Source organism: Salmo trutta, unplaced genomic scaffold (assembly GCF_901001165.1).
Source record: "Salmo trutta unplaced genomic scaffold, fSalTru1.1, whole genome shotgun sequence".
In the NCBI taxonomy this organism is placed as follows: Eukaryota; Metazoa; Chordata; class Actinopteri; order Salmoniformes; family Salmonidae; genus Salmo; species Salmo trutta.
The window spans coordinates 223953-245536 of record NW_021822690.1 but is presented as its reverse complement, the minus strand read 5'-3'; the positions used below and the strand labels follow the sequence as shown (position 1 = coordinate 245536).

Here is a 21584-nt window from a genome sequence, read left to right as displayed (position 1 = left end):
TAAAAGAAGAAACATTTTTTTATTTACAAGAAAGGGGATGTAGCTCAGTGGTAGAGCGCATGCTTTGCATGTATGAGGTCCTGGGTTCAATCCCCAGCTTCTCCATTGAAAATTATTGCATTGACCCAACTCCTACTTTACAGAATGTTGAAATTTTAAGCAGGAAACAGAGATGTGCTAAATAATTTAGTCTTGTAATCTGAAGAACATGCGTTCAATCCCTGTTTGTACATTCATAGAACAGACGTGGCATTGTTGCCAACTTTTATGGCGTCATTTTCAAAAACTGAAGTTCATGGGTTCGTTCCCAGTCTGTACCTGGTTTAAGAATTGCTGCTATCATTTCATTGTAGTGTCAATGGAGTGGTGTATATAAAAAGTACATTGTATTGATATTGCATTTTATCTGCAAATGAAATGGGATGGAAGCTCAGAGGGGGAGTGCATGCAAGATATGTATGAGGTCCTCGGTTCAACACCAAGATTCTCCACTGAGTTTATTTGTGTGCCAAATTCACATTTACACAACTACTACTTTCCAGAATGTTGATGTATAATTTGTAGAGTAGAGTGGCATGGTGGCCAAGTGGTAAGGCGTCGGTCTCGTAAACCGAAGATCATGGGTTCAAATCCCGTCCGTGCCTGTATGAAAGACATCTGATATCATGGACCGGCGCTCTTATTGGAGGACTTTCCAGAAAAAGCAAGGTGTATCAATATTGCAACACAGCTATTATAGTAAGGGGATGTATCTCTATGGTCGATCCAGTACTTTACATGTATGCGGTCCAACGTTAATCCCCAACTTCTCTGTTGATTGTATTTAGTTGTTAAATTATCTTTTGCACAACTCCCACTTTCCAGAATGTTAACATTCTAAGAAGGAAATAGATATGCTAAATCATCTGTTTCTGTAAACTGAAGCACATTGGTTCAATCCTTGTTCCACGTTTATGGAAGATAGCTGATATTATGGAAATGTACATTCATTAGAACAGTGTAAAGAAAAGGTAAATTGTATTGATATGACCACTGCGACCTGTATGCTCTACTCGGCTGGCCCTCGCTACCTATTCGTCACCAGACCCACTGGCTCCAGGTCATCTATAAGTCTATGCTAGGTAAAGCTCCGCCTTATCTCAGCTCACTGGTCACGATAACAACACCGACCCGTAGCACGCGCTACAGCAGGTATATCTCACTGGTCATCCCCAAAGCCAACACCTCTTTTGGCCGCCTTTCCTTCCAGTTCTCTGCTGCCAATGACTGGAACGAATTGCAAAAATCGCTGAAGCTGGAGACTTATATTTCCCTCACTAACTTTAAACATCAGCTATCTGAGCAGCTAACCGATCGCTGCAGCTCTACATAGCCCATCTGTAAAGAGCCCACCCAATCTACCTACCTCATCCACATATTGTTTTTATTTACTTTCTGCTCTTTTGCACACCAGTATTTTTACTTGCACATCATCATCTGCTCATCTATCACTCCAGTATTAATTTGCTAAATTGTAATTACTTCGCTACTATGGCCTATTTTTTGCCGTACCTCCTCATGCCATTTGCACACACTGTATATAGACTTTCTTTTTTTCTATTGTGTTATTGACTGTACGCTTGTTTATTCCATTTGTAACACTGTGTTGTTGTTTGTGTCGCACTGCTTTGCTTTATCTTGGCCAGGTCGCAGTTCTAAAGGAGAACTTGTTCTCCACTAGCTTACCTGGTTAAATAAAGATGAAATAAAATAAAAAAAATAAACATTTTTTTCTTTCCAAGAAAGGGGATGTAGCTCAGTGGTAGAGCGCATGCTTCGCATGTATGAGGTCCTGGGTTCAATCCCCAGCTTCTCCATTTAAAATTATTGCATTGACCCAACTCCTACTTTACAGAATGTTGAAATTTTAAGCAGGAAACAGAGATGTGCTAAATAATTTAGTCTTGTAATCTGAAGAACATGCGTTCAATCCCTGTTTGTACATTCATAGAACAGACGTGGCATTGTTGCCAACTTTTATGGCGTCATTTTCAAAAACTGAAGTTCATGGGTTCGATCCCAGTCTGTACCTGGTTTAAGAATTGCTGCTATCATTTCATTGTAGTTTCAATGGAGTGGTGTATATAAAAAGTACATTGTATTGATATTGCATTTTATCTGCAAATGAAATGGGATGGAAGCTCAGAGGGGGAGTGCATGCAAAATATGTATGAGGTCCTCGGTTCAATACCAAGATTCTCCACTGAGTTTATTTGTGTGCCAAATTCACATTTACACAACTACTACTTTCCAGAATGTTGATGTATAATTTGTAGAGTAGAGTGGCATGGTGGCCAAGTGGTAAGGCGTCGGTCTCGTAAACTGAAGATCATGGGTTCAAATCCCGTCCGTGCCTGTATTAAAGACATCTGATATCATGGACCTGTGCTCTTATTGGAGGACTTTCCAGATAATGCAAGGTGTATCAATATTGCAACACAGCTATTATAGTAAGGGGATGTATCTCTATGGTAGATCCAGTACTTTACATGTATGCGGTCCAACGTTATTCCCCAACTTCTCTGTTGATTCTATTTAGTTGTTAAATTATCTTTTGCACAACTCCCACTTTCCAGAATGTTGACATTCTAAGAAGGAAATAGATATGCTAAATCATCTGTTTCTGTAAACTGAAGCACATTGGTTCAATCCTTGTTCCACGTTTATGGAAGATAGCTGATATTATGGAAATGTACATTCATTAGAACAGTGTAAAGAAAAGGTAAATTGTATTGAAATGACCACTGCGACCTGTATGCTCTAGTCGGCTGGCCCTCGCTACCTATTCGTCACCAGACCCACTGGCTCCAGGTCATCTATAAGTCTATGCTAGGTAAAGCTCCGCCTTATCTCAGCTCACTGGTTACGATAAAAACACCGACCCGTAGCACGCGCTACAGCAGGTATATCTCACTGGTCATCCCCAATGCCAACACCTCTTTTGGCCGCCTTTCCTTCCAGTTCTCTGCTGCCAATGACTTGAACGAATTGCAAAAATCGCTGAAGCTGGAGACTTATATTTCCCTCACTAACTTTAAACATCAGCTATCTGAGCAGCTAACCGATCGCTGCAGCTGTACATAGCCCATCTGTAAATAGCCCACCCAATCTACCTACCTCATCCACATATTGTTTTTATTTACTTTCTGCTCTTTTGCACACCAGTATTTTTACTTGCACATCATCATCTGCTCATCTATCACTCCAGTATTAATTTGCTAAATTGTAATTACTTCGCTTCTATGGCCTATTTTTTGCCGTACCTCCTCATGCCATTTGCACACACTGTATATAGACTTTCTTTTTTTCTAGTGTGTTATTGACTGTACGCTTGTTTATTCCATTTGTAACTCTATGTTGTTGTTTGTGTCGCACTGCTTTGCTTTATCTTGGCCAGGTCGCAGTTCTAAAGGAGAACTTGTTCTCCACTATCTTACCTGGTTAAATTAAGATGAAATACAATAAAAGAAGAAACATTTTTTTATTTACCAGAAAGGGGATGTAGCTCAGTGGTAAAGCGCATGCTTTGCATGTATGAGGTCCTGGGTTCAATCCCCAGCTTCTCCATTGAAAATTATTGCATTGACCCAACTCCTACTTTACAGAATGTTGAAATTTTAAGCAGGAAACAGAGATGTGCTAAATAATTTAGTCTTGTAATCTGAAGAACATGCGTTCAATCCCTGTTTGTACATTCATAGAACAGACGTGGCATTGTTGCCAACTTTTATGGCGTCATTTTCAAAAACTGAAGTTCATGGGTTCGATCCCAGTCTGTACCTGGTTTAAGAATTGCTGCTATCATTTCATTGTAGTTTCAATGGAGTGGTGTATATAAAAAGTACATTGTATTGATATTGCATTTTATCTGCAAATGAAATGGGATGGAAGCTCAGAGGGGGACTGCATGCAAAATATGTATGAGGTCCTCGGTTCAATACCAAGATTCTCCACTGAGTTTATTTGTGGGCCAAATTCACATTTACACAACTACTACTTTCCAGAATGTTGATGTATAATTTGTAGAGTAGAGTGGCATGGTGGCCAAGTGGTAAGGCGTCGGTCTCGTCAACCGAAGATCATGGGTTCAAATCCCGTCCGTGCCTGTATGAAAGACATCTGATATCATGGACCGGCGCTCTTATTGGAGGACTTTCCAGAAAAAGCAAGGTGTATCAATATTGCAACACAGCTATTATAGTAAGGGGATGTATCTCTATGGTCGATCCAGTACTTTACATGTATGCGGTCCAACGTTAATCCTCAACTTCTCTGTTGATTGTATTTAGTTGTTAAATTATCTTTTGCACAACTCCCACTTTCCAGAATGTTGACATTCTAAGAAGGAAATAGATATGCTAAATGATCTGTTTCTGTAAACTGAAGCACATTGGTTCAATCCTTGTTCCACGTTTATGGAAGATAGCTGATATTATGGAAATGTACATTCATTAGAACAGTGTAAAGAAAAGGTAAATTGTATTGATATGACCACTGCGACCTGTATGCTCGACTCGGCTGGCCCTCGCTACCTATTCGTCACCAGACCCACTGGCTCCAGGTCATCTATAAGTCTATGCTAGGTAAAGCTCCGCCTTATCTCAGCTCACTGGTCACGATAACAACACCGACCCGTAGCACGCGCTACAGCAGGTATATCTCACTGGTCATCCCCAAAGCCAACACCTCTTTTGGCCGCCTTTCCTTCCAGTTCTCTGCTGCCAATGACTGGAACGAATTGCAAAAATCGCTGAAGCTGGAGACTTATATTTCCCTCACTAACTTTAAACATCAGCTATCTGAGCAGCTAACCGATCGCTGCAGAAAGAAAAAAAAAATTCTTTCCCAGAAAGGGGATGTAGCTCAGTGGTAGAGCGCAAGCTTTGCATGTATGAGGTCCTGGGTTCAATCCCCAGCTTCTCCATTTAAAATTATTGGCTGAGAGGGCCCTAGTGGAGATGGCTGGCTGACAGGGCCCTAGTGGAGACGGCTGTCTGAGAGGGCCCTAGTGGAGACGGCTGGCTGAGAGGGCCCTAGTGGAGACGGCTGGCTGAGAGGGCCCTAGTGGAGATGGCTGGCTGAGAGGGTCCTAGTGGAGATGGCTGGCTGAGAGGGCCCTAGTGGAGACGGCTGAAGAGAGAGGGCCCTAGTGAAGCCATCACCCAGCACCCACCATCCACCACCCAGCACCACCCACCAAGCATTCAGTACCACCCACCACACTCAGTACCCTCAGAACCCTCATTACCCAGCACCCTCAGCACCCACCACTGATAAAATAATTTATACGTTTAAGGTTTTGACTAAATGATTCCACCCTGAAAATATATAACTGAGTGATTATCATACTAATTATATAAATGTGTGTGCATAGGACAAGCTGAGACATTCAAGGAAAAGGGGAACTGTTAATAGACAGCAGACAACTTCTGACTACTGTGAAACTGATAAACAGGAAGGTCTCCCCACCCAGGGAGGGGAGAAACCATTGGGCTTGCAGTAGATTATGTAACATGGGGCAGGATATGATAAGCAATGTGATGGAGAAAACTTGTAAATAAGCATTGACAGTGTTAAATCGCCATCAGACTAGCCGTCTACCACCCGGTTACTCAACCCTGCACCTTAGAGGCTGCTGCCCTCTATACATAGACATGGAATCACCACTTCAATAATGGAACACTAGTCACTTTAATAATGTATACACTACCGTTCAAAAGTTTGGGGTCACTTAGAAATGTCCTTGTTTTTGAAAGAAAAGCCATTTTTTTTGTCCATTAAAATAACATCAAATTGATCAGAAATACAGTGTAGATATTGTTAATGTTGTAAATGACTATTGTAGCTGGAAACGGCTGATTTTAATGTGGAATATCTACATAGGCGTCCAGAGGCCCATTATCAGCAACCATCACTCCTGTGTTCCAATGGCATCGTTGTGTTAGCTAATCCAAGTTGATCATTTTAAAAGGCTAATTGATCATTAGAAAACCCTTTTTGCAATTACGTTAGCACAGCTGAAAACTGTTGTTCTGATTAAAGAAGCAAAAAATCAGGCCTTCTTTAGACTTGTTGAGTATCTGGAGCATCAGCATTTGTGGGTTCGATTACAGGCTCAAAATGGCCAGAAACAAAGGACTTTCTTCTGAAACTCGTCAGTCTATTCTTGTTCGGAGGAATGAAGGCTATTCCATGCGAGAAATTGCCAAGAAACTGAAGATCTCATACAACGCTGTGTACTACTCCCTACACAGAACATCTCAAACTGGCTCTAACCAGAATAGAAAGGGGAGTGGGAGGCCCCGGTGCACAGCTGAGCAAGAGGACAAGTACATTAGAGTGTCTAGTTTGAGAAACAGACGCCTCACAAGTCCTCAACTGGCAGCTTTATTAAATAGTACCGTGCAAAACACCAGTCTCAACGTCAACAGTGAAGAAGCGACTCCGGGATGCTGGCCTTCTAGGCAGAGTTGCAAAGAAAAAGTGTCATGGCAATTTCCAATCCCAATGATGATAATAACAATCACTATAGCTGTGACCAATTCTCCAGAGGTTGTAAGGCCCCTGGTTAATAGAAGAATTAGACAAAGTCCCAGATTTCTGCAAAAGGTTAGTTCTTTATTCAGAGAGCTCTACAAATCATGCAAGCACATAGCCATTTATACCTCACATTTGGTCATACCATATGTCATACCCCTTATAAATGCCCCTCCTCTTCTTTAACACTGTCAATGCTAATTTACAAGTCTTCTCCATCACATACATTGCTAATCATGTCCTGCCACATGTTACATAATCTACTGCAAGCCTAATGGTTTCTCCCCTCCCTGGGTGGGGAGATCTTCTTCCTGTTATCAGTTTCACAGTGGTCACAAGTTGTCTGCTGTCTGTTAACAGTTCCCCTTTTCCTTACATGTCTCACTTACATTGCTAAATAGTAAAGTCTTAGCTTGTCCTATACACACACACAGTTATAGAATTACAGTCTTATAATTATAATTCTTTACACAGTTATATGTTTCAGGGTGGAATCATTTAGTTATTACCTTAAACATATAAATTATTTTATCAAAAAGCCATATCTCAGACTGGCCAATAAAAAGAAAAGATTAAGATGGGCAAAAGAACACAGACACTGGACAGAGGAACAGAGAATCATAAAAAAACAGAGATTTGCAAGATGATTATAAATGAATGCAATTTTTTTTTTTTCAATTTAAAAAAAATAGTTTTTTCGTATTTTTGCGAGCGACATGAATCAACATTATAGATTTCAATGTCATTATAGTTCAATGTCTGGAAAATCAGAAAATATATGAAATCTGAATATACACTCAGAGGCCAGTTTATTAGGTACACCCCCCAGTTCACGAAAATGGTTCGCTCCGACAGACACGTGGCCATGGCTTGCTATATAAAGCAGGCAGACAGGCTTTGGGACTTTCTGGAGGGGGGTCCGACTCGATACTAGATGGGTACACCTAATAAACTGTCCACTTGACAGGATTAAAAAAACAACAACAATAGAGACAATTCTATTCATAATAATCATAGATAATGACCAGCTTTACAATTTCATCAATATACTTTTTTCATAAATTTTAATTATTATTAATTAATATCATTATTCATCACCTTCCTGAGCAGTTTTTTGTAAGTTTTAATTTTAATTTGGTCTTCCCTTCTCACGGTTCACCAATTGCTTTTCCATCATCCTCATCACCCTGATCATTAACTGCCTCAAATGCATGGGGTTGTATTGATCCCCCTTCATCATCATCATCCCCACCCTGATCATTAACTGCCTCAGATGCAGGGGGTTGTATTGATCCCCCTTCATCATCATCATCCCCACCCTGATCATTAACTGCATCAGATGGACGGGGTTGTATTGATCCCCCTTCATCATCATCATCCCCACCCTGATCATTAACTGCCTCAGATGCATGGGGTTGTATTGATCCCCCTTCATCATCATCCTCCCCACCCTGATCATTAACTGCATCAGACGGACGGGGTTGTATTGATCCCCCCTTTCCATCATCCCCACCCTGATCATTAACTGCCTCAGATGCAGGGGGTTGTATTGATCCCCCTTCATCATCATCATCATCACCCTGATCATTAACTGCCTCAGATGCAGGGGGTTGTATTGATCCCCCTTCATCATCATCATCCCCACCCTGATCATTAACTGCATCAGATGGACGGGGTTGTATTGATCCCCCTTTTCCATCATCCCCACTTGATCCCTCTTGTGGTTTTGAAGTTTTATGTAAGTCATCAATCATGTCAAAAGCTAAATTCGATATTTTATCCCAATCAAATGTATGAGCGTCTCCTACTGCCCCCTCACCTCTCTGTGTCTCTGGAAGGGACACTGATGGGTTTCCCCCCTCATCACTATTTACCTTCTGGTCTTTATTCGTTGTCTCAGTAAGGGGTCTTATTTGGCTCACTGTAACAGATACATACTCTTTAGCTTTCTCCTTTAGAATGTCTCTCATTATAATTTCAGTTTCTTCCAAAACACTCTCCTCATATAAATGCCTGTGATAAGATTTACAACAAGCCTCACAAAATGTGATACAACAACCGCGATCAGGCGTGTTCTGACTCCCAGGCGTGTTCTTAGCACGGCAACGACATGGAGGTATGATAGACAGGATGAACCCAAAAGCAACAGCCAGCAGACATAACAAACCAATAACCTGAAAGAAAATGATGACAAACACATTAGTATTGTAGGATGGCTTCTGTCAAAATGTATTTCACACCTTGTTGATTTAGGGGACGGGACTTCACACTAGGATGTAAATATCACACCCACTGTTCAGAACGGCTTTAATATGTAGGTCTTTAGAGTTCACACCAAGACTCACAGTTGGAGACACTTTACTGACTTATAGTTCATGTAAGGTTTCATCTGTCAAAATGTATTTCATACCTCAACAAAATTATTATAGATGACGACCCCGTGCCCCGTAGAAGCTCCGGCATCACTAACTTTCACCACATCACCTCTTCATAAATCTGTAGCCGTCACAGTGCAGTAAATTACAAGATATATCGAAAAATACGACGAGGCACTCACCAACGAATCATTTCTGAGTTGAGCCAGGGTATTTTTGTCTTCAGGGATGAGCACATTTTTTTTGCAGGGAAGATCAACTTTGTCATTAGGGAGATTGTTTCCACAGCACACGTACCAGTCTCCATCGATGAGCACAGATGCAATCCAAAGCAACCCGACACAGAATGACTTACACAGAAGGGAGCACAGTCTACAGCCAAAATGACATTTGAGACTCCGTCTGCATGTGAACCGACATAGTCTTTTGAACATCTGATCCGTCCAGAGAACGAGGAACATCAACAGAAAAACTGGAATCAGGATGTACATGACACAGTTCAAAACTTCAGGTTTGCAGCTGCAAACAAACTCTACATGAAACACAGTGTACTGAATGAAGATGAGAGTGATTATTAGATAAAAACTGCCCCCTTCTGCCAATCTTTTCACTATGTTGTCGAGTAGAGATTTCAGACTCTCAACGTTAACCATGTTGATGGAGTGTAACGTCCAGTCAGATAATCGACCTGCCTCTAGCCAGGGGTAGACAGACTGTTGGGTTTTGACTTCCTCTACTAGACATTGAGCATCTAAACCGGTTGCGAAACATCGTCTGTTGCTATCGAACAGACAATAAAAACAACAGCCAAACTGCTGAAGACAGACAGACAGACAGACAGAGAGACAGAGATTATGAAATCCGGTTTCCGAGCTGGTCACGGGTGCACCTCTGCCACGCTCAAGGTCCTAAATGATGTCATAACCACCATCGATAAAAAAACAGTACTGTGCAGCCGTATTCATCGACCTGGCCAAGGCTTTCAACTCTGTCAATCACCACATATTTATCGTCAGACTCAACAGTCTTGGTTTCTCAAATGATTACCTCGCCTGGTTCACCAACTACTTCTCTGATAGAGTTCAGTGTGTCAAATCGGAGGGCCTGTTGTCCGGACTTCTGGCAGTCTCTATGGGGGTAACCACAGGGTTCAATTCTCAGGCAGACTTTTTTCTCTGTTTAAATCAATGATGTCGCTCTTGCTGTTGGTGATTCTCTGATCCACCTCTACGCAGACGACACCATTCTGTATATTTCTGGCCCCTCTTTGGACACTGTGTTAACAAACCTCCAGACGAGCTTCAATGCTATACAACACTCCGTCCGTGGCCTCCAAATGCTCTTAAATACAAGTAAAACTAAATGCATGCTCTTCAACCGATCGCTGCCCGCACCTGCCCGTCTGCCCAGCATCACTACTCTGGACGGTTCTGACTTAGAATATGTGGACAACTACAAATACCTAGGTGTCTGGTTAGACTGTAAACTCTCCTTCCAGACTCACATTAAGCATCTCCAATCCAAAATTCAATCTAGAATCGGCTTCCAAAGACCCTCCCCATTATTGATTAAGGGGACTTTAAGATCCATATGTTTTGCTGCAGGCCATATAATAAGATACTGTTGCTATGTGTCTAAACTCTGCCACTATACGTTGTACAAGCCATATATATTAGTCTTTGTGGTTAAGCCCTGGCTGCTGTGAGAGTGAGCTGCAGGCTGGGTCTGAGTCAGACTGAAACTAGATAGAGAAGTAACCACTGTCTGGTTTTGATCTTGTGAGACAGTGGACAATGCTAATAAATTCAGAGAAGCTACAGTACCTTATAAGGTAACCTCAGCTTATTGATACACACATACATTGACGTAGGGGATCATACCACTAGGGATCACATGCATAAAATCAGCTGTGCCTTTAGGTGGGAACATACTGGGAAACATACCTGCAATGTTCCTGCTGTCAACTTCTGTCTGCAATTGCATTAATAAATGAATGATTGATTTACTTAAAGATATTGTCTGAATGCTAATTTCAACAATGATTGACAAGGAACGAACCCCAACCCCGCCAAACATACCCTCGTAAAACTGACTATTCTACCGATCCTTGACTTCGGCGATGTCATTTACAAAATAGCCTCCAACACTCTACTCAGCAAATTGGACGCAGTCTATCACAGTGCCATCCGTTTTGTCACTAAAGCCCCATATACTACCCATCATTGCGACCTGTATGCTCTAGTCGGCTGGCCCTCGCTACCTATTCGTCACCAGACCCACTGGCTCCAGGTCATCTATAAGTCTCTGCTAGGTAAAGCTCCGCCTTATCTCAGCTCACTGGTCACCATAACAGCACCCACCCGTAGGGGCAGCAGGGTAGCCTAGTGGTTAGAGCGTTGGACTAGTAACCGGAAGGTTGCAAGATTGAATCCCCGAGCTGACAAGGTAGAAATCTGTCGTTCTGCCTCTGAACAAGGTAGTTAACCCACTGTTCCTAGGCTGTCATTGAAAATAAGAATTTGTTCTTATCTGACTTGCAGGTAAAATTAAAAAATTAAACAGCACGCGCTCCAGCAGGTATATCTCACTGGTCATCCCCAAAAGCCAATTCCTCCTTTGGCCGACTTTCCTTCCAGTTCTCTGCTGCCAATGACTGGAACAAATTGCAAAAATCACTGAAGCTGGAGACTCATATCTCCCTCATTAACTTTAAGCACCAGCTGTCAGAGCAGCTCACAGATCACTGCACCTGTACATGGCCCATCTGTAAACAGCCGACCCAATCTACCTACCTCATCCCCATATTTGTTTTTGTTTTTCTGCACTTTTGCACACCAGTATTTCTACTTGCACATCATCATCTATCATTCCAGTGTTAATTGCTAAATTGTAATTACTTCGCAACTATGGCCTATTTATTGCCTTACCTCCTTACTTCATTTGCACACACTGTATACAGATTTTCTATTGTGTTATTGACTGTATGTTTTGTTTATTCCATGTGTAACTCTGTGTTGTTGTATGTTGTCGAACTGCTTTGCTTTATCTTGGCCAGGTCGCAGTTCTCAATGAGAACTTGTTCTCCACGAGCTCACCTGATTAAATAAAGGTGAAATAAAATTTTTAAAAAAATAATATATATTCCAGAAATGGGATGTAGCTCAGTGGTAGAGCGCATGCTTTGCATGTATGAGGTCCTGGGTTCAATCCCCAGCTTCTCCATTTAAAGTTATTGCATTGACCCAACTCCTACTTTACAGAATTTTGAAATCTTAAGCAGGAAACAGAGATGTGCTAAATAATTTGATCTTGTAATCTGAAGAACATGCGTTCAATCCCTGTTTGTACATTTATAGAACAGAAGAGGCATTGTTGCCAACTTTTATGGCGTCATTTTCAAAAACTGAAGTTCATGTGTTCGATCCCAGTCTGTACCTGGTTTAAGAATTGCTGCTATCATTTCATTGTAGTTTCAATGGAGTGGTGTATATAAAAAGTACATTGTATTGATATTGATTTTATCTGCAAATGAAATGGGATGGAAGCTCAGAGGGGGAGTGCATGCAAAATATGTATGAGGTCCTCGGTTCAATCCCAAGATTCTCCACTGAGTTTATTTGTGTGCCAAATTCACATTTACACAACTACTACTTTCCAGAATGTTGAAGTATTATTTGTAGAGTAGAGTGGCATGGTGGCCAAGTGGTAAGGCGTCGGTGTCGTAAACCGAAGATCATGGGTTCAAATCCTATCCCTGCCTTTATGAAAGACATCTGATATCATGGACCTGTGCTTTTATTGGAGGACTTTGCAGAAAAAGCAAGTTGTATCAATATTGCAACACAGCTATTATAGTAAGGGGATGTATCTCTATGGTAGAGCCAGTGCTTTACATGTATGCGGTCCAACGTTAATCCCCAACTTCTCTGTTGAGTGTATTTAGTTGTAAATTATCTTTTGCACAACTCCCACTTTCCAGAATGTTGACATTCTAAGAAGGAAATAGATATGCTAAATCATCTGTTTCTGTAAACTGAAGCACATTGGTTCAATCCTTGTTCCACGTTTATGGAAGATAGCTGATATTATGGAAATGTACATTCATTAGAACAGTGTAAAGAAAAGGTAAATTGTATTGATATGACCACTGCGACCTGTATGCTCTAGTCGGCTGGCCCTCGCTACCTATTCGTCACCAGACCCACTGGCTCCAGGTCATCTATAAGTCTATGCTAGGTAAAGCTCCGCCTTATCTCAGCTCACTGGTCACGATAACAACACCCACCCGTAGCACGCGCTCCAGCAGGTATATCTCACTGGTCATCCCCAAAGCCAACACCTCCTTTGGCCGCCTTTCCTTCCAGTTCTCTGCTGCCAATGACTGGAACGAATTGCAAAAATCGCTGAAGCTGGAGACTCATATTTCCCTCAATAACTTTAAACATCAGCTATATGAGCAGCTAACCGATCGCTGCAGCTGTACATAGCCCATCTGTAATTAGCCCACCCCATCTACCTACCTCATCCACATATTGTTTTTATTTACTTTCTGCTCTTTTGCACACCAGTATTTACTACTTGCACATCATCATCTGCTCATCTATCAATCCAGTATTAATTTGCTAAATTGTAATTACTTCGCTACTATGGCCTATTTATTGCCTTACCTCCTCATGCCATTTGCACACACTGTATATAGACTTTCTTCTTTTCTATTGTGTTATTGACTGTACGCTTGTTTATTCCATTTGTAACACTGTGTTGTTGTTTGTGTCGCACTGCTTTGCTTTATCTTGGCCAGGTCGCAGTTCTAAATGAGAACTTGTTCTCCACTAGCTTACCTGGTTAAATAAAGATGAAATAATTTTTTTTTTTTAAAACATTTTTTTCTTTCCCAGAAAGGGGATGTAGCTCAGTGGTAGAGCGCATGCTTTGCATGTATGAGGTCCTGGGTTCAATCCCCAGCTTCTCCATTTAAAATTATTGCATTGACCCAACTTCTACTTTACAGAATGTTGAAATTTTAAGCAGGAAACAGAGATGTGCTAAATAATTTGGTTTTGTAATCTGAAGAACATGCTTTCAATCCCTGTTTGTACATTTATAGAACAGAAGTGGCATTGTTGCCAACTTTTATGGCGTCATTTTCAAAAACTGAAGTTCATGGGTTCGATCCCAGTCTGTACCTGGTTTAAGAATTGCTGCTATCATTTCATTGTTGTTTCAATGGAGTGGTGTATATAAAAAGTACATTGTATTGATATTGCATTTTATCTGCAAATGAAATGGGATGGAAGCTCAGAGGGGGAGTGCATGCAAAATATGTATGAGGTCCTCGGTTCAATCCCAAGATTCTCCACTGAGTTTATTTGTGTGCCAAATTCACATTTACACAACTACTACTTTCCAGAATGTTGATGTATAGTTTGTAGAGTAGAGTGACATGGTGGCCAAGTGGTAAGGCGTCGGTCTCGTAAACTCAAGATCATGGGTTCAAATCCTGTCCGTGCCTGTATGAAAGACATCTGATATCATGGACCTGTGCTTTTATTGGAGGACTTTGCAGAAAAAGCAAGTTGTATCAATATTGCAACACAGCTATTATAGTAAGGGGATGTATCTCTGTGGTAGAGCCAGTACTTTACATGTATGCGGTCCAACGTTAATCCCCAACTTCTCTGTTGAGTGTATTTAGTTGTTAAATTATCTTTTGCACAACTCCCACTTTCCAGAATGTTGACATTCTAAGAAGGAAATAGATATGCTAAATCATCTGTTTCTGTAAACTGAAGCACATGGGTTCAATCCTTGTTCGACCTTTATGGAAGATAGCTGATATTATGGAAATGTACATTCATTAGAACAGTGTAAAGAAAAGGTAAATTGTATTGATATGACCACTGCGACCTGTATGCTCTAGTCGGCTGGCCCTCGCTACCTATTTGTCACCAGACCCACTGGCTCCAGGTCATCTATAAATCTTTGCTAGGTAAAGCTCTGCCTTATCTCAGCTCACTGGTCACGATAACAACACCCACCCGTAGCACGCGCTACAGCAGGTATATCTCACTGGTCATCCCCAAAGCCAACACCTCCTTTGGCCGCCTTTCCTTCCAGTTCTCTGCTGCCAATGACTGGAACGAATTGCAAAAATCGCTGAAGCTGGAGACTTATATTTCCCTCACTAACTTTAAACATCAGCTATCTGAGCAGCTAACCGATCGCTGCAGCTGTGCATAGCCCATCTGTAAATAGCCCACCCAATCTACCTACCTCATCCACATATTGTTTTTATTTACTTTCTGCTCTTTTGCACACCAGTATTTCTACTTGTACATCATCATCTGCTCATCTATCCCTCCAGTGTTAATTTGCTAAATTGTAATTACTTCGCTTATGTCGTGTCTTTGGCTATGCCGGATTAAGTGATATGACATGCTAACTTATAAAATTATTTCTCTGTAATTAATATTACCTGATTAAGCTAATCATGTAAATGTAATTAACTAGAAAGTCGGGGCACCACAGAAGAACGTTTATAGATCTGTTATCTTCTGAATAAACTCTTAAAATACTTAGTAATATTTTACATCGATAGCAGTCAATCTTATCTTATTTTCAATCTCATCATGAAAGTTATAAATTCTTGGTTATCTTCACGAACCCTGGCTAACAAGTTGAATCAGCAATACAAAATTGGGTTTAATTATTTATTTACTAAATACCTAACTAATCACACAGAATTACAAATACACAGAATACAATGATGTCATACAGAAAGCGTCCTGGCGGACTGAGCCTGTATCATGGCTGGTTACACAAAGGAAAAGGGGGTTGGGCTTGAATGAAAGAGCGGGAAGATTTAGGAACACAGAAACAGCAGCTATGCTATCGTAAATACATTATCTTATGCATTCTAAATTACCGCCCATTTGGAAAAGGAAAATGCAATAAATATTTACTCTGAGCTGCGCTTCGGTAGATTGGTCGTAGATGCTGGCCGTGGTTGGCCAACAGATCTTCCTGTTGTGTAGTGGAAGAATGTCAATGGTGGTGGTATCTTCGTCTGGTTGTTAGACTGGATCCGTCGTCCGTCCTTTCCTAGCCCACGTTAGCAGCGGCTAACTCAACGGCTAGGAAGTATCACTTCTGTAGTGAATAAGCTCAAAGTTCATACCAGTTCATACCATAGCTCACGCCGAGGTTGGCTTAGTTCTGTTCTTGATATGGTTTAGTTAAAATGTCTGTCCTTATAACGTCGAGGCTGCAGACCTCTCGTACTGGAACCTGGAATGTCTTTTCGTCAAAGACTTATATAGTGGAGAGGGGGAAGGAGGGGTTTCATCGTTTATAACCCCATGTCTCTTCACAGGGTTGGCCACTGATCGGCAGGGCACTTTCCCTATGAAAACCCAATTCTCTCATTTGGAAGCTAAAATTACATTTAATCTCCTAACAAACAATTTCAATATCAAACATTTCAATTGCATAACAATTCCATGTGACTCTGATAACTAGAGAGTGTATACTTTCTCCGGTACAGTTTATGTCGTCCTGCCATCAATCATAATGTCTCAGATAACAATGAACTGACATACATACTCATTACGTTATCAAGCATATTTCCAACTGGTTTTATTAACAAAAGATGGTTCCTTTCCCTATTTGTTTGATGTTCCCAGACTCTCTATATTTAACACAGGCTATTCCAGTCCTTCAGTAGGGTCAGAGAGAGAGGGGAAGGGAGAAGGTATTTATGGGGGGGTCATAAACCTTACCCACAGGCCAACGTCATGACACTACTATGGCCTATTTATTGCCTTACCTCCTCATGCCATTTGCACACACTGTATATAGACTTTCTTTTTTTCTATTGTGTTATTTACTGTACGCTTGTTTATTCCATTTGTAACACTGTGTTGTTGTTTGTGTCGCACTGCTTTGCTTTATCTTGGCCAGGTTGCAGTTCTAAATGAGAACTTGTTCTCCACTAGCTTACCTTGTAAAATAAAGATGAAATAAAATTTAAAAAAGAAACATTTTTTTCTTCACAAGAAAGGGGATGTAGCTCAGTGGTAGAGCGCATGCTTTGCATGTATGAGGTCCTGGGTTCAATCCCCAGCTTCTCCATTAAAAATTATTGCATTGACCCAACTCCTACTTTACAGAATGTTGAAATTCTAAGCAGGAAACAGAGATGTGCAAAATAATTTGGTTTTGTTATCTGAAGAACATGCCTTCAATCCCTGTTTGTACAATTATAGAACAGAAGTGGCATGATTGACATCTTTTATGGCGTCATTTTCAAAAACTGAAGTTTATGGGTTCTATCCCAGTCTGTACCTGGTTTAAGAATTGCTGCTATCATTTCCTTGTAGTTTCAATGGAGTGGTGTTTATAAAAAGTACATTGTATTGATATTGCATTTTATCTGCAAATGAAATGGGATGGAAGCTCAGAGGGGGACTGCATGCAAAATATGTATGAGGTCCTCGGTTCAATCCCAAGATTATGCACTGAGTTTATTTGTGTGCCAAATTGACATTTACACAACTACTACTTTCCTGACTGTTGATATATAATTCACAGCGTAGAGTGGCATGGTGGCCAAGTGGTAAGGCATTGGTCTTGTCAACCGAAGATCATGGGTTCAAATCCCATCCGTGACTTTATGAAAGCCATCTGATATCATGGACCTGTGCTTTAATTGGAGGACTTTGCAGAAAAGCAAGTTGTATCAATATTGCAACACAGCTATTAAAGTAAGGGGAAGAATCTCTATGGTAGAGCCAGTACTTTACATGTATGTGGTCCAACGTTAATCCCCAACTTCTCTGTTGAGTGTAATTAGTTGTTAAATTAGCTTTTGCACAACTCCCACTTTCCAGAATGTTGACATTCGCAGAAGGAAATAGATATGCTAAATCATCTGTTTCTGTAAACTGAAGCAGATGGGTTCAATCCTTGTTCGACGTTTATGGAAGATAGCTGATATTATGGAAATGTACTTTCATTAGAACAGTGTAAAGAAAAGGTCAATTGTATTGATATGACCACTGCGACCTGTATGCTCTAGTCGGCTGGCCCTCGCTATGTTGATGATCAGTTACTTGAGAAGGAGACCAAGTCAAGACGCTGGACCGGGTGGATTCAGTTTATAGTAGGCAGTTTATTATGAGACAAAGATATTTGCCAAAGCGTGCACGGACTCCTTCGTTTAGCTCATAGGGAACTAGCGGAAGAGCGCCCTGAAACATGGTGTGCATCCAATTTATACAATGAAATAACAGTGTGTTGACGTAGGTTGAGTCTAGTAGGTCCGCTCTCCTGACTGGTCGATGAGTGGAGGGACGGTCCATTCTCCAGGTGGTGTCGACTTCCCATTGGCCCTGGGCAGTGTCCTTTGTCCTCGGAGTCCAACACCCCTAAGTGTGTTTTTCTGCTAATTCGTGTCTGGGTGGTTGCGATATTCATGGAATGTTGTTTTTTACACCAGTGGTCGTGTGGCTAGGGCGCTTTCATGTCTTGACATTTTTGTGTGAGTGCTTAAGTCAGCCATCTGTCTCTGGGTGTGGTCGTGATTGGTATCAGTTGGTTGCTCAATATGTCTCTGGAATTTTGTTGTGTGCTGTTGTGAAGCATGTTGTGCAAATGCCCTCCTTATATATCATTAGGTAAAACGTTAGATTATCTTTATTACAAATCCCCCTCTTCACGTCTGCAAGACGTGACAAAGAAAAAGTGGAACAGGCTTGCTTGGCGGTAGGTACTTGTCGTCTCATTGATCTGAACTTTGACTCGGTCCGTAGCTCACCATCTGCTCCGTTATCGTCTCTCTAAAGTTCTGGTTATTAACCTCTCTGGGGTATGTGGGACGATTTCGTCCCACCTACGTAACAGCCACTTCAATCCAGTGGCGCGATTTTTGAATCGTTAGAAATGCTATAACTTCAATTTCTCAAACATATGACTATTTCACAGCTATTTAAAGACAAGAATCTCGTTAATCTAACCCCACTGTCCGATTTCAAAAAGGCTTTACAACGAAAGCAAAACATTAGATTATGTCAGCAGAGTGCCCAGCCAGAAAAAATCTGACACCCATTTTTCAAGCTAGCATATCATGTCACATAAACCCAAACCACAGCTAAATGCAGCACTAACCTTTGATGATCTTCATCAGATGACACACCTAGGACATTGTGTTATACAATACATGCATGTCTGTTCAATCAAGTTCATATTTATATCAAAAAACAGCTTTTTGCATTAGCATGTGACGTTCAGAAAACGCATAACCACCGCAAACTTCCGGTGAATTTACTAACAGTTTGCTAAATTACTCACGATAAACGTTCACAAAAAGCATAACAATTATTTTAAGAATTATAGATACATTACCCCTCTATGCACTCGATATGTCCGATTTTAAAATAGCTTTTCGGATGAAGCACATTTTGCAATAATCTAAGTACATAGCCCGGCATTACAGGGCTAGCTATTTAGATACCCACCCAGTTCAGCCTCCACCAAAATCACATTTCCTATAAGAAAAATGTTCTTACCTTGCTTGTTCTTCATCAGAATACACTGCCAGGACTTCTACTTCAATAACAAATGTTGGTTTGGTCCCAAATAATCCATCGTTATGTTCCAACAGCGACGTTTTGTTCGTGAGTTCTAGAATGCTTCTTCGCGGTGTCGCGCATGGCGCATTGGCGTGTCAAAAATGTCTAAATATTCCATTACCGTACTTCGAAGCATGTCAACCGCTGTTTAAAACCAATTTTTATGCCATTTATGTCGTAGAGAAGTGATAATATTCCGACCGGGAGTATGCATTGAGCCTAAACAGCCGAATAAAATTTATCCTCAGAAGCGACTCATGCACGCGCATCATTGAAAGGTCCTCCGAGCAGCCACTTACAAAAGGCGATAATATGTTTCAACCTGAGGTTCCCTCGTAAACCTTCAGTTATTTCGCGGGCTCTGAGAGCCTATTGGAGCCCTGGGAATTGTCACGTTACAGCTAAGATCCTTACTTTTCAATAAAAAGAGGTAAGACGCACGACTCCTTGTCAGACAGGGTACTTCCTGCTTGAAGCCTTGTCAGGTTTTTGCCTGCCATAGGAGTTCTGTTATACTCACAGACACCATTCAAACAGTTTTAGAAAATTCAGAGTGTTTTCTATCCAAACCTGAACAATAATATGCATATTCTAGCTTCTGAGTTGGTGTAGGAGGCAGTTAAAAATGGGAACATGTTTTTTCCAAAATTCTCAATACTGCCCCCTATACCAAACAGGTTAAACCTCTTGCACACGGGACCAAACAACAACCACACAACCCAAACACACTCATACAGGTTAAAGCAGCCCATAATACAGTTCTTGCAACACTTTTCCATTTCCCAAACATGAGCTGTGTTATCAAAAATGTACGTACAGCAATGAACCTAATCATTCTACCTACACCATCCTCTTTGCCCGTAACCTATCGAGAGTTAGTCTATTTTACCAGGTCATGAGGGAGGTGGCGGAAAATTGGTCAGAGAACCTCTTTACTGCATCCCCTGTTTCATTCATGAATCTCTGTTGATTAAATGATGTCATTAATTCAATCCACATTATTATTTATTGTCAACTACCAACGTAATGTAGTGTTAAAGCCTTCACATATTTGATTCATAACTTTGTATTCATCTGGAACCTCCCTGAGGATGCCAATAGCATCCATCTAGACAAAGCCATTCCCATCCTTATCAAAACTCCTCCTGTACCTACTTTAGCCTCCTATAACTGGTCTCTTATCACTAATTCAAACTGGTTGGACCTATAACCCCAGGGCGCAAGTTCCTAACCACCCTTTGTGGTAATTCTTGTCGTATGCGTCCTTCGCTGGTACTAGCCCACCCTTCATCAGTTATAGGTGCTATGAGGTTACACATTTTCTCCTGTGCTTTCAAACCTAAGTCAGTCACATTAACGATTACCTTTCCAGCCATTAAAATCATCTTAATTCTCGGTGCCATTCTTGTATCTATAACACTGGTGCTCATCAGGAATTTAGGTGAACCGAGGTGGGTTGGCTGAGTACTTCAATCTGGCCAACCCCTATTCCTGTACAGTTGTCTGCTTCCCCAGGAAATTGTTTAATGTTTACCTTAAATTCTACATCTTGAGCTTCTTTGATTCCTTATTCTGTACGTCACTCATCAGTGTATTATATAGTTTATCTTTTACTTCTTCTCAATGACAACGGTAACCTATGTTTAGTACCCGTAGGTGTTGGATCTGAATGTATCAGAAAGATTAGACTATGATGCAGCTCAGAGTCTCTACTCTTCCCAAAAACCGTCAACCCTCTCCTGCCCTTAGTCTCTCTGCTTGGTACCACCCCATACTCATACCTCTAGGAGCACACACAGTGATGAACAGTCGGGATAGGAAATCTTCATTAAGGAGGTAACCCCCGGACCTTATTGGTTCTCGGTTCTTCTCCTAACTCTGTGTGTGATCATCAGTGCTCATATGTGTACATACCTTTTTGCAGTGGGTAACGTGGACCCAAATGACTCTCTCAGCTTTTCTAATGGCAAAGGCAATGGTTTAACAGCACCTGGTATGGGCCTTC

At 41.2% G+C, this 21584-nt stretch overlaps 1 protein-coding gene and 12 non-coding genes across 14 annotated transcripts; 12 read left to right on the top strand and 1 right to left on the bottom strand.

Annotated features, from left to right (window-relative positions):
• The first annotated feature begins 33 nt into the window (after positions 1-33).
• Positions 34-105, top strand: trnaa-ugc (transfer RNA alanine (anticodon UGC)). The gene has a single exon. It is a non-coding gene; the product is annotated as a tRNA-Ala (tRNA).
• A 467-nt stretch (positions 106-572) lies between these two features.
• Positions 573-644, top strand: trnat-cgu (transfer RNA threonine (anticodon CGU)). The gene has a single exon. It is a non-coding gene; the product is annotated as a tRNA-Thr (tRNA).
• A 1140-nt stretch (positions 645-1784) lies between these two features.
• On the top strand, positions 1785-1856 carry trnaa-cgc (transfer RNA alanine (anticodon CGC)). Its single transcript has one exon. It is a non-coding gene; the product is annotated as a tRNA-Ala (tRNA).
• A 467-nt stretch (positions 1857-2323) lies between these two features.
• trnat-cgu (transfer RNA threonine (anticodon CGU)) lies at positions 2324-2395 on the top strand. Its single transcript has one exon. It is a non-coding gene; the product is annotated as a tRNA-Thr (tRNA).
• Positions 2396-3534: 1139 nt separating this feature from the next.
• trnaa-ugc (transfer RNA alanine (anticodon UGC)) lies at positions 3535-3606 on the top strand. Its single transcript has one exon. It is a non-coding gene; the product is annotated as a tRNA-Ala (tRNA).
• Positions 3607-4073: 467 nt separating this feature from the next.
• trnat-cgu (transfer RNA threonine (anticodon CGU)) lies at positions 4074-4145 on the top strand. Its single transcript has one exon. It is a non-coding gene; the product is annotated as a tRNA-Thr (tRNA).
• Positions 4146-4891: 746 nt separating this feature from the next.
• On the top strand, positions 4892-4963 carry trnaa-ugc (transfer RNA alanine (anticodon UGC)). Its single transcript has one exon. It is a non-coding gene; the product is annotated as a tRNA-Ala (tRNA).
• A 1673-nt stretch (positions 4964-6636) lies between these two features.
• Positions 6637-9790, bottom strand: LOC115183505 (uncharacterized). 2 transcript variants are annotated; one of them, XM_029744716.1, is made up of 3 exons: positions 9134-9790; positions 8148-8750; positions 6637-7754 (listed from the first exon to the last, which is right to left on the bottom strand). In XM_029744716.1, the coding sequence occupies exons 1-3, from the start codon at positions 9602-9604 to the stop codon at positions 7725-7727; spliced, it is 1104 nt and encodes a 367-aa protein (XP_029600576.1). In that variant the 5' UTR covers positions 9605-9790; the 3' UTR covers positions 6637-7724. The 2 variants fall into 2 exon arrangements, with proteins under 2 accessions (XP_029600576.1, XP_029600575.1); XM_029744715.1 differs by having other exon boundaries at positions 6637-7778; positions 8172-8750.
• A 2311-nt stretch (positions 9791-12101) lies between these two features.
• Positions 12102-12173, top strand: trnaa-ugc (transfer RNA alanine (anticodon UGC)). The gene has a single exon. It is a non-coding gene; the product is annotated as a tRNA-Ala (tRNA).
• Positions 12174-12639: 466 nt separating this feature from the next.
• On the top strand, positions 12640-12711 carry trnat-cgu (transfer RNA threonine (anticodon CGU)). Its single transcript has one exon. It is a non-coding gene; the product is annotated as a tRNA-Thr (tRNA).
• A 1141-nt stretch (positions 12712-13852) lies between these two features.
• On the top strand, positions 13853-13924 carry trnaa-ugc (transfer RNA alanine (anticodon UGC)). The gene has a single exon. It is a non-coding gene; the product is annotated as a tRNA-Ala (tRNA).
• A 3085-nt stretch (positions 13925-17009) lies between these two features.
• Positions 17010-17081, top strand: trnaa-ugc (transfer RNA alanine (anticodon UGC)). The gene has a single exon. It is a non-coding gene; the product is annotated as a tRNA-Ala (tRNA).
• A 467-nt stretch (positions 17082-17548) lies between these two features.
• trnat-ugu (transfer RNA threonine (anticodon UGU)) lies at positions 17549-17620 on the top strand. The gene has a single exon. It is a non-coding gene; the product is annotated as a tRNA-Thr (tRNA).
• Positions 17621-21584: the final 3964 nt, after the last annotated feature.